Source organism: Pseudonaja textilis, chromosome 2 (assembly GCF_049901715.1).
Source record: "Pseudonaja textilis isolate UNSWEBS1 chromosome 2, rPseTex1.2, whole genome shotgun sequence".
Taxonomy (NCBI): Eukaryota; Metazoa; Chordata; class Lepidosauria; order Squamata; family Elapidae; genus Pseudonaja; species Pseudonaja textilis.
Window position 1 is genome coordinate 30,231,635 of NC_141991.1, and position 12,753 is coordinate 30,244,387.

Genomic DNA, 12,753 nt, shown 5'->3' on the forward strand with positions numbered 1-12,753 from the left:
GACAAGTTGCATTGAAGGGTTAACATACACAGATTAGTTTGGGGCCCCTATGCTTCTAGGGCCCACGGGCAAGTGCCCATCAGGCCCATGCATTAAGACAGCCCTGCAACAAGCAACAAAGTTATTCTCAGCCCTGTAGAGAATGGTCCTCCCAGGTCGGTTCATTACTAAAATGCCCTTTCTTTTCCTACTTGATAAGGCTGAAAATTAAGTATGCAAAACTTTTTAGCTCATTTATCTGCAGCAGGAAAGAGTAGGGAAAGGGAAACTTAAGCACCTAAAAGCAAAATGAAGATTATTATTTTTTTAACATCATGGGTTTATGCTGGCTAAAACTAGCTATACCAGTCCTACAAGGGCACAAAGCAGAAAATGTTTTGAGCTGTTTGCTTTCCTAAGTAAATTTCATGCCAACCAATTGAAATATTCCTGGATGGATCGGAATGTTAACTTTTCTTGGCTTGTTAACAATAATTGTAAGGAATAAAAGGCAAAGGTTTCCCTGTCTACAATAGTTGTGTCCCAGTGGTGGGATTCAAATTTTTTTACTACCGGTTCTGTGGGCGTGGCTTGGTGGATGTGGCAGGGGAAGGATACTGTAAAATCTCCAGTCAGAGGTGGTATTTGCCGGTTGTCCAAACTACTCAAAATTTCCGCTACTGGTTCTCCAGAACCGGTCACAACCTTCTGAATACCACCTCTGTAGTGTCCAACCGTAGGGCAAGGTACTAATCTCCATTTCTTGGTTGAGGGTACCAGTGTTGTCTGAAAACAATTTCTGTGGTCATGTGGCCAGCGTGACTATATTCCAGAGACGCATGGAAAGCAATTTCCTTCCTACTGAAAGTGGTACCTATTAATGTACTTGCATTTTCATGCTTTGGCAGGAGCTGAGGCAAGTAACGGGCACACCTCCTGTCATACTGTGCTCGGGTCTCAAACCTGGGCTGTCAGCTTTCCAACGGACAAGGTCAGCATTTTTAACCGCTGAGCCATCACACCTGCCTAATTGCAAGGAATAAAGAACAATGTCATTTTTGGATGCGAAGGCTTGTGAATGCATGTATCTTGTGCTACCCTAGGAATATTTCAAATATAATGGAAAGCTGGTGAGCTTTAAAGAACAGTGATCCATAAGAGGACCTCTCCTTTTTTATCTTAATTGCTAAATCTGATTCTGTCAAAAGCTTTCTGAAACACTAAATAATTTCTACCACTATCTACCTAGTTGTTGACATGCTTGGTACTTAATGAGACAGGATTTATCTTTAGTGATGCTTCTTTATAAAGCCTTTTAAATGCTTAATCATTTTATACGTAAAAAACTTTTGCTATATGACCTTCATCTAACTAGAAAGAAAGGTAAAGCTCACTCAGCTCAATGAGAAATCAATGCTTCAGCTTTCTCAATAGTCTTTGTTTATTCTTACAATCTACAAGTTAGAACTGGAGCAAAGGTAGGGGGAAAACGGAAACACAGAAGCGGATAATTCAAACAGATGCATTTTCATGAACTGAACATTTATAATAGCTATATCTGCTTCAAAGAAACACAACAATAGTATTTTGTATCAATTTGCCTGGAATAAATATTATGCTAAGTGATGTGTAATTCACTAGATCTTCCTGCCATCCAATCATCGTTTTAAAATTATCGTTATAAAGCACATTTTCAGTCATCTTGTACTGAGGCTTACAATTATATGGGGGTGGGTAGGAGCAATTTTCACATGATAAATTCTTTTAAGAGTTTGACAGTTATCAGCTGAACATAGTGATTTGTTTTACTGTTTGCCAGTAAAATCTAAGAGTCAAAGGACCAGAAAGTAAATGGAAAATGAAAATCTTCTAATCCAATCTCTTGCCTAATGCAGGAATTGCAGAGTGGCTTCATTTGTTGATACAACAGTATTTATCTAAGTTTAGCACCCTACCATATGCATGTGGAATGAGGCAACAAAGATCCAGTTGATGAAAGCAGTGTTGCAATGCAAGGCCCATCTCTTTTCTGTGTGCATTGTGACATTACAGGCATGACCTCCAAAGATCAAGCTTGCCATGTGATGCAATGAGATCCTAAAGATACCATTACCTTCTTCAGAATTCCTTCCTGAAATAATTTTGTAATGTTTGCCTTAATGACATCCTTCTTAAAGTCTTGTTTTGCCTCCTTCAGACAATCATAGAATTTGTCCTCGAATCCATCGCCTGATTCAGCATTTTCTTCCATTTCCATTATGCACATATATATGTTCCTTTTTGCATTTCTATAACTGTTTCTAGACAGTTCACCAATTGTCTATTTCATAAATTTTTGGGTGCAGAGTCTTAAAGATTAAACCCAATATCAGTTTCAAAAGATGAGGTTCCATGATTCTTAGTTCTAGGGTACCTATTGTTCAGGTATTTAGAAATGTCATTCTTCTCTACCACACAAATATATATGTAATGATAACTATTATCTTTCTGTAGTGCAAATTTTTCACTTAAATGTTTCCCTTTATTTTATTGCGAATCTCAAAAATTATCCTTAGAACTTGAGCTGAACTATGATACAACCACATCGGTTTCAGGGTTTGGACTGTGGAGGCTACTTCTTTTAATTTTTTCAGTTTGTTGTCTCAATTTTCCAAATAGATAAAAAGCAAGAGTTATTTAGTGTATTCAAGAATCAGTTTGGGGTAATGGTTAAGGCTAAGACTTTGAGACCATGAGTTTTAGTCCCACCTTAGGTATAAAGCCAGCTGGCCAGTTAGTTTCTCTCAGCCCTAGGAAAAGCCATTTCTGAAAAACCTTGCCAAGAAAAGTGCAGGGACTAGTTCAAGCAGTCACCAGGAGTCCACAAACGGCTCCAAATCACTTTTTTTTAAAAAAAGCAGGAAATTGAAGTTCACGCATCTTAAAATGGAAAGCCAGAATTGGTCATAACTCTCTGCTTAGTGTAAAAAAGCTAACATGGTTATCTTTTGTTTCTCAAAAAACAATATCCTGCAATTCAGTTGTTGTAGACTCTTAGCAAAAACACTGCAGATTACTTAGAAGCTATTTAATCCTTGATTCAAAGTATGATATAGAACCAGTTAAATGTTTACTGTCTACATTTTATTCCAAAATTTGGATGATGTTGTCATTATTGCTTCTGGTTTTATTATTTTTCTTCTCTTGTGATAGTGGATTTCTTCTCCATGGAACCAACCAGGAAATGAGGTGAGAAGGCATTTCTGATTCTCAAAGGGAATCTTACAGCATTTCTCAATCCTGAGGCAGGGGTGTCAAACTGGTGAAAAGTGTTTAAACTTCACAACTCTTCAACTTATAGAATGTAGAGGTATAGAAAGTACAGCAGGCAGCAAGACTTCACTGAAGCCAAAGGCAAAGCATCAGCAAGGGACTGCCTGAAATTAAAGCGAAGAGTCTCTCTCTGCAGATTTTCAATCATCCAGGTCAAAGGTGCTTTTTTTCCAAGAAACAATTGGACTTTCTTGTTTTTCTCCTCTGAAGAAGCTTTTTGGATGAGAAGAGAAAGGCTTTCAAACAAACCAAAAACTCCAAGAAAGTCCAGTTGCCTTTTGGAAAAAGCACCTGTGGGACCATGACCTGGATGATTGAAAATATCCACAGAGAGGCTCTTTGCCTTAATTTCTGGGGGTCCCTGCTGGTGCTTAGTCTTTGCCGTCAGTGAAGTCCTCGAAAGCACAGCCAGACTTTCCCTGGGACAGCGCTTTGAGGCAGAGCGCACCCATTTAAAGGCAGCAGGTGACCCGGCCAAAGAGGCGAAAGACCTCGAGGAGCTCGCCCTTCTTGCGTCAGATGTGGGGCCGAGGGGGAGATTCCCTGCCGTCCCCGCCTACGATTACCTAAACTCCGCCTATCCGGGTCTCCGCCTCCCCCATCCCCGGTCGCCTCGTGTGCCCAGCGCGCTCAGGCAGACTTTTGCCTGGCCTGAAGCAAAAGGTAAGAGCGCCTGCCTGCCTGCCCCAAGCCGAAGCTGCGGGAGGTGGGGAGGGAAAAGCGCGCCAAAGTCGCTCAACTTTCCCAACTTCGCAGCTTCAAAGTCAGGGAAAGTGGCGGAAAGCTTTTCCGCAGGCGGCCGGACCGCTTTTTAACACACGCGTGGTGGAGCTCGGAGGGGCCGGGACTCGTGGGCGCGCGTCATCTGCCAGCGTGTCCTGTGGGTGTGCAAGAGTGCGGGTTTACAGATGTGTATTCGGTGTGTCCCGAAAAACTAGGGAAATGTTTCGTTCGTCAGCGTGGTCTGTTACCATGGCTAGGGCTACGATTCAGCCTCTGTGACGGCGCCATCTGCTACGGAGTTGCATGTGCCCGTCACGCCGGGGGATGTTTGGTCTAGTGGTTAAGGCACCAGGCTAGCAACCAGGGGGAACAGTGAGTTCTAACCCTGCTTTAGGCATGAAAACCGGCTTGGATGCCTTCGAGCCAGTCGCTTTTCCTCAGCCCAGTTCACCTCACCTCACAGGGTTGTCGTGGGGGAAAATAGGATTTATTAGGTATATTTGCTGCCCCAGCTGCTTATAAAAAATAATAAAGGCAGGATTAAAAAACAAATAAACAATTGTTTATGCCTTTCAGCTAATGCTGCTCTGGTGTTTCTTTTTCTTTTTTCTTTTTTGGCACTTGGGCAAAGAGTATTTCAATCTGGGAAAGAGAACGATGTGTTGCTTTTGGGCTGCATGGTAGAAGCAGCATCGCTGAGAGGCATAAGCTGCTGCCTTGTTTTACCTGCTTAAATCTACCTGTGTGTACTAGTTTTCAAATGCAGGCAACAGATGACACACGTCTATACATCTGTCTAGAATTTGTTGGCTGAAACTGCAACCTGTTTGGTATGAAACCACATTGTCTGTAAAGAAAGGCACCTTGTGACTCTTGTGTGCATTTTTGTGTAGGTGTTTTTCCAAAAGAGTGTCAGCTATGGAATTACAAAAAAATCTTGTTATTTGAGTATTTTGACCTATATTGATTTCAATTTTAGAAAGTAAAGCTAGAATCTGGAGACCAGCCAAATAGTTTTAACTGTCTATGGATGCAGTCAATTATTGCCTTTCTCTAGGATGCTTTTTTCAACTTCCCATTCTGCCCCACAAGGTTTTTCCTGGTGGTCTCCCATCCAAGAAGTATGCAGGCCCTACTTTGATTAGTTTTGTGTTGCGATCCGCCACTAGCCGTTGTGTCTTACTATCCAGTTACTTATATTTAAACAATATAAATGACATGCAGGTAACTGTGTGTGAAAATAAGTTCTCTTTTATATTTCCAAAACCCTTCTTTAAACATGAGTATTTACAATGAAATTCAGCTTCATGTGTCATTTTTCCTTTGGAGAAATTTGCACCGATGTTTAGATAAGGATATGAAGAAAGATGCAATAGAAACTGCCCTTGGCAAAAACACCAATTGATTGCATCAAGTTTTGTCTTGATTTGCATCTTTGGTCAGTTTCCTTTGTTCAAGAGCAGTTGCCTAGAGGCTCAGAAGTAGTTTGCACATGGCTTTGGATCTTAAGTAATAATTGATAATATCTGAAGTTAATTAATAGCATTTTGTTGTTGTTGTTGGTAGTTCACATAAGGTATCATAATACCAGTAGAAATTTGGAATTACTTTGTATAGATTCTCTGAAAGAACCATGGCCTCAGTACCCTAAAACTAGACAAATAGCAATAGCACTTATATACTGCTTCACAGTGCTTTACAGCCTTCTCTAAGCAGTTTACAGGGTTTACAGAGTTAAGCATATTTCCCCCAACATCTGGGCCCTCATTTTACTGACCTCGGAAGGATGGAAGGCTGAGTCAACCTTGAGCCTGGTGAGATTCGAACTGCCAAATTGCAGTCAGCCGGCAGTCAGCAGAAGTAGCCTGCAGTACTGCACTCTAATCACTGCACCACCATTGAGCTAATAGACATTCTATTTACCTAAAATGTACATTCTTCTAGCCACATCCTTTGAAGTGAATTGTTGCATTAAAAAAAGCTCCAACATCCAACTAAATTGACCTCAAAATATAGTGAAAGTTCAGCACCCAAACTGGAAGTAGGAGGACAATTGATGGAAATATATCATGTCATTGTGGTGCAAAACTTGTGATTTTTGTGTTTGTCTTTGGTGTAGTCATCATTTTTCCATCATGGTAATTAGAAGTGGATGTCTATGCTCTTAACCAGGATTTTAAAAAGCAGGAATATTTGTACAATATTTCTGTAAGGCAATCTATCATTTTTAATCTAGTACTTCAAGAAAAGCAAACAAGTACCCCCCGCCAAAAAGGGGGGGGGGATAGGTAAAACCTATAAAGAGACTCCTTATGGTGAGATGGAGAACAAATAAATTTAATAAATAAATAAGCATTCTATATCCTTTCCCGTAACTTTACAGCTGTCTTCTCTAACCATCAGTGATCATCCTTGAAGAAGATAGTATGGGCTTCCAAATTACTAGAATAGCAATAGCACTTAGATTTATATACAACTTCACAGTGCTTTTCAGCTCTCTAAGCGATTTACAGAGTCAGCATATTGCCCTCAACAATCTTGCTCCTGGTTTTACTGACTTTGGAAGGATAACTTTGTCAACCTTGAGTTTGGATAACTGAGTGAGAATCAAATTGTTGGCAGTCAGCAGAATTAGCCTGCAATACTGCTTTCTAACCACTGTGCCACCATGGCTCTAGAAGATACTTTTGTGTATGTGTAGAAACTAAACCAGGAGAGGATGCGTTTTTGTTTCGTGTCCTTCTTTATGGAACAGCCTCCTTATAAATGTTAGACTTGTGCCCCTGTGATTCCCTTCCAGAAAACACTAAAGACTGAATTATTCTGAAGAGCTTTGAAGGCTAAATATTGCCTATTATTACAATTGATGAGTTGTTTTCCCATGTAATTGTGTGAAGATTGTTTAATTACTGAGTCTAATTAATTGTACAGTACTTTGTTATGTTGATTACAGTTCATTGTAGACATTAGCTTATTCTTTGTGGTTACCATGATGTTTTATTGGAAGGGTCTTGGCAAATTAAAGACTTGTGGACTTCAACACCCAGAATTCCTGAGCTGACATGACTGGAGGAGGAATTCTGGGAGTCTACAAGTCTTAAAGCTGTCAAGTTTGAAGTCCCCTGTTTTATTGCTTTGAATAATGACATCATCACAGCATGTTCTGATTTTTGTAGTAGTTGGCAATTTTGTATCCAATAAATAAATAAGGACAAGTAGATATAAACAAGATGTGTTCTCCAGTTACTACCCAATAATGAATCCAGAGAGAGTCCCAAAGGAGTTTTTCAAAAGGCAACAAGATTTTCTTTGTTTTTTCCTAAAAGATGCTTCGCTTCTCATTGAAGAAGCTTCTTAAGTTCTTAGATCAGAAGCAAAATGTCTTCAAGAAAAAAAGAAAGAAAGTCCAGTTGCTTTTTGAAAAATACCTTTGGGACAACCATGATCTGCATGACTGAGAATCTCCACAGACATCTAGAGACAGATTTTTTTTTCATGAGTCCTGAGTGTTTGAGCAGAATCATGTGTGAATGGATCATTCTTTGCATCTCTTGGGTTCAAATAAGTTATAAATAAGAAAGAATCAAAGCATTAAGTCAAGAGTCACTCATTCCAATTTTTAAACCCAGAGCATGCAAAATAATATTAATTATTTTTACCATTAAACAATTCAGAGTTTTTTATCATAACATTTGCAAAAACTTTTTGATTTGTTTATCTGCTTTATATATTTGAGCTATTTTTCCTACACTTATTTATTACCTATGAGACAAAAAATAGAATGGAGGATCCTATTTTAATAGTCAAAGCTAGAAATGTTTGAAGCTGAAGCTTGGATAACCCAGTTAAATAAGATGGTTAGATATAACAAGACATGCGCAAAAAAACATGTAGAGCAAACTGGGGTCATTCAATGAAAAAAAATTCTTAACTAATTTGTGTGGGCTGGATAGTATGATAATTAAGTGGATACATAACTGGATTGAAAATTCTATTTTAAAATACTTGCCAAATCTTAGGGAAGTATCAAATGGGATATTACATGGTTTAGCCCCGTACTCTTCAACATTTTGTTAGTACAGAATAAGGTAGAACACATGTTTATTAAATTTCCAGATTACATAAACTTGGAGGAGATAGCTAACATCCTCAGAGGTAAGGCATACTGAAAGAAATTTGGGGAAGAGTAGAAAGGAGAATTTGAGATTTAGAAACTAAGGCCCATGAAGAGAAATAAAAGAAATTGAGATGACAGGAATAGTCACTGTCCAAATACCTAAAAGATGTTACATCAGAGGTCAAATGATGTTTTCCATCATTCCATCCAGAGGGCAAGATGGAAAATTATGGACTTACAGGAGAAACACCTAGCAATTTTCATTACTGCAGTTAAATGAATAGAATAAATCTCTCTTAACTTTGTTTAGTTTAGTTTACTTTATTGTCATTGCACCTCGTAAAACAAAATTAAATGCCATCTTCAGTGTACATTATAACTATAAAAATAAAATACAAACACACATCCTTCGCATTCCATGCAATTGTCCACATAAATATGCAGTCCAATACAAAAAGAGGGCCAGGGATGGATCCCCCCCCACATCAATAAGAAATCTTCCCCATCAATAAGAAATCTATGTAGCTTTTCAATGGCAAATGAATGTTTGAATATTTTTAATTAGGGACCAACATGAAGAAACAGTGGAAAATCATCCAGCAAACTCATGTATTAATCAATATGACAGAGCTAAAAAAAACCACAAGGCATTTATCCCAAAGTATTTCATTTCCCATGCTGCTACCAGCTGAGATTTCAGGACACAGAGACAACCATGACAACGTCTTAACTTATTATAAGCCTGTCATCAGCTGGATATATTCTTCAGGACACAGTATAGAAGTAATATTTGAGACTGTGTGAGATAGTATTGAATTGGGACGAGAGGAATCTTATTAAATTGGTTCTTGTTTTCAGGCTACTTCCTCATGAAGATTGAATTGTCAGCGACTCTTTTTGGTAGAGATGAAAAAAATATAGTCTAAACTGAATTATCTGGACCACCTTAGAGAACTCGGAGTAGGACATATACAGTAGTCAAAGGGATTACATCGATAGATTTTCTGAGGACGGGTTGATTGGAAAAAGTCATAATTATTCCCATGCTTTCTGTATTGTACAGTTTAACCAAGTGCATGGTTAACATCGGGTGGGATTCTACCAGTTCGCACCTATTCGCTAGAACTGGTTGTTAACATTCTAAGCAGTTCGGAGAACCTTTTGTTAGAAGAAATTACTGGCCTAATCCTGTAAGGAAGGCAGGAAGGAAACATTCTGGTGTTGCTTACAGAAACTGCCTCTCCGTTAACCCTTATTACATTCTTGGCAGGACTAGACTTCCTGTCTCAGGAACTTTTCTGGAGTTTATTCCCCCTCCCTTGCTGGTACTTTGCTTGTGTGGAGTGACCATTCAAAGTTACAATGGCACTGAAAAAAGTGAGTTATGGCCATTTTTCACACTTACGACTGTTGCAGCATCCCCACAGTCATGAGAGGCCATACCAAGAAAACTTAATGAACTTGTCCAGAGGGTCACCTGGAATCAGTGCTGACTTAAAGACACCAAGAGAAAAAAAACCCTGTGATTTGTGTCAGAAGCAAGTGTTCTAACTAATCTGTGATTATGACTACATTTGGGATATTATATGGGATGTAAATAGAAATACAATATTGCATTGAAAGCATCAGATAAAACCCAGAGATAAATAACTTCATGTTCTTGGAGATTATTTTTTTATGATTTTGAGAATCCCCAAAGTTACCTGAAGCTAGCTGGAGGGCAGAAACAATCCATCAATACCTATAGTCAGATGCCTGCTGCAGAGTAAATGTTTTCTTGAAAATAAGATTTCTAGGTATCTCTAGCAATTGTTTTGTGTGTTAGAGGAGCTGCTGCAATTCAGAAATACAGTGCATAGAGAGAGAAGAAAACATTATGCCAAAGTAACAAGCAAATTATGAGAATGTGTCATTAGCTTATTATGGGTGTGCACTTTGTTTTTCAGGGTTTCCAGAAAAGTGCTTACAGGAAATTAATTTAATCTTGCCATGCCACCTCCAGCAGACACGGGTTTGACCTATACCCCTCCAGATGGCCAATGGGGATGGGCAGTGGTCTTTGGAGCATTCATTTCCATTGGATTTTCATATGCTTTCCCGAAAGGAATAGCAATCTTCTTCAAAGAAATCCAGGATTTCTTTGGTACATCATACAGTGAGATTGCATGGGTTTCTTCAATTATGTTGGCTGCTACATATGGTGGAGGTAAGTAGAAGAGAGTAATCTGTTGACTTGGCTTTGACTTGTAGAAGTTAAATGTCCCCAAATTAAATTGTGGACACTATTGAAATTAGCAGGTACATTATGCTTAGTCATAGTAGTCCATGATACTGGCTTATACCAGAATAAAATAGTTGTTCAACCCGATATTTGAATTCTTCAAATCTGATCTTACGTAATTAGGTTGGGTACAAGATGTTTCGTGTTTGCTGCAATAGTAATGCTGGGAAATTATTTAGTTTTATTTTATTTTATTAAATATTGTTTTAAAAAAAGAAAGATTAAAATGAATACAAACTCATACAAAGTAAGAAAAAGGAAAAAAAATTGAAAAAACGAAATGTGCAAGAATGGAAAAAATAAAGAAAATCAGAAAAGAAAAAAAACAGAAACAAAGCAATAACTTCCAATCTATTTTACAGCAGTTATAAGTACAATTATAGCTTTATCTCTTACTCTATGGTTGTCAAAACATAACTCTCCTCTTTCTATAATTTACCCTGTCTAATTATCAAAACCATACATCATAAGTGAATTATTTTTATTTTTTGTTTTATGTAAAAAGTGGGATTTGGGGTTTGCAATCACCATTAATATAAATATTATCTTTTCTCTGATCAAAGAATCCAGTCAATCAGAAAGTACCATCAACTTCACCAACCACTCCCTATTGTGGGTAGTGCTGAATCTTTCCATCTTTGGGCACACAATAATCTCAGTGCAGTTATTATGTATGGGAATAAAGTTCTATAACATTTTTTCCAACTCTTTATGCATCGATCCCAAAAGAATAACTTCTTCTCTCAATTGTATATTAATCTTTAAAATTCTCTGAATAAGTGAGTGCATTAGAATCCAAAATTTTCAAGCTTTTTTGCGCATCTTACAAACATGATGAAATGTTCACGTTACACTATAAATTTGAAGTGCCTTTATATATTCTAAACAAGTTATAACATGAGTTATAAAGCAATATAAACCAATGATATACTGCTGTGCAGCAATATAAGATGGGTAACTCAGTGTGATTCCAAGACAAGGAGGATGTCTCCCAGATATTCCTGGAGGGGTCTCTTTTTGTAGGCACAAGTCAAGTGCTATCTGGTTGCAGACATATTTGAAGAGTCTTAAAATTTTACAGTATTGAACTCTTTTTCTAAAGGATCACTTTGTGTTTTTGCATTGATTTTTCATTTGTGCAGGCAGAATTCTCAACTTCTAAGTAATGAGTCATGAATTCTAAGGCCTCTGTATCATGAAATTATATTATACTTTATATTAGACTTGTGTTCAGTTTCTTCATATGCACATGGGGTAGCACTCAATCAGTTTATAGAACCATTATGAATGAGGTTACTAGAAATAAAAAATTTGCAAAATAGTGTCTCATAGAAAGATATGAATTTACAGTAACATCAACTTGCTACAGGTAACTGTTCTATAACCACCGATAATACTGAAATATATTTAAATTAAATAATTACAAACAGGCATCATTTAATGGTCCTTTTTTGAAACTTGTGTCTTTCAAAGTTGCTCTGAAGACTTAATTTTCTCATGCTTTTTATTTTTAAATATTTAAATATTCTGTATTTTTGCTAATCATTTGAACATTGAAAAAAATGACCTGGTATCATGAAGCTGCAAGATACAGGTAGATATGTATTATAATTCTGTGAAAGGGAAGAATACCATTTATTTTAGAGTGATTAGACACTAATTCAGATAGTATTGCACCAATTTAGACTGAATTACAGGGTTAATGTTTGATGAAATATATTGTCATGTCAGTGCTCTTCAGAAATTTATGCTGAATACAGTAAACTGGATCGGTATAGTTTCATGTATAATAGGCTGTTGCATGTATAAAGCCTGTAAATGAATTAAAGGATGATATGTATCTATTCCTCCTCCCTCCCCATATGAACTTTTACTCTGAGCCAATGACAAGTAGCTTCTCCTTGAAAGTAGATTTCACTGTGCAATATTTGTATTGTAACAAAGGGTCAAGGAACAACTAATTCAGATCTTCATACTCTTTCCAAGTATGCTCCTATTATATACATGAGAACCCTGCTCCTTTGTCTAAGGTTGCTCTTCCTTACAGAGATACTGGGGAAAAGTAGAAAGTGGAAATTTACAGCAATTGTAGTTTTAGACATGAAGTCTGAGTGTTGGCAGTGCCTGTTGGCCTGAAGGACACCATGCTTTGAACAGCATAGTGAGGGTCCCATATGAAAAATAGGCAGAGTCTGCACCCAAAATGAGTGCAGATTTCTGGGAGAGGCCATGGGTTTTTAAGAAGTTAAATGTGTGCCAAACACTTTTAAAATTATTCATTGACTGCATTGTACCGATTGTCTTTGCTGTATTGAAAGCAATGGCACACCTTTTTGTATCC

General features: G+C 37.7%; 1 protein-coding gene across 1 annotated transcript in view; it reads left to right on the forward strand.

The window, feature by feature from the left end:
- Positions 1-3,855: 3,855 nt before the first annotated feature.
- Positions 3,856-12,753, forward strand: part of LOC113450804 (monocarboxylate transporter 2-like) — a 28,006-nt gene continuing 19,108 nt past the window's right edge. The window contains exons 1-2 of the mRNA XM_026722109.2: positions 3,856-3,954; positions 10,078-10,337. Of these exons, the coding sequence (XP_026577894.1) occupies positions 10,121-10,337 (217 nt within the window). The 5' untranslated portion in view covers positions 3,856-3,954; positions 10,078-10,120. The remainder of the gene's footprint in view (positions 3,955-10,077; positions 10,338-12,753) is intronic.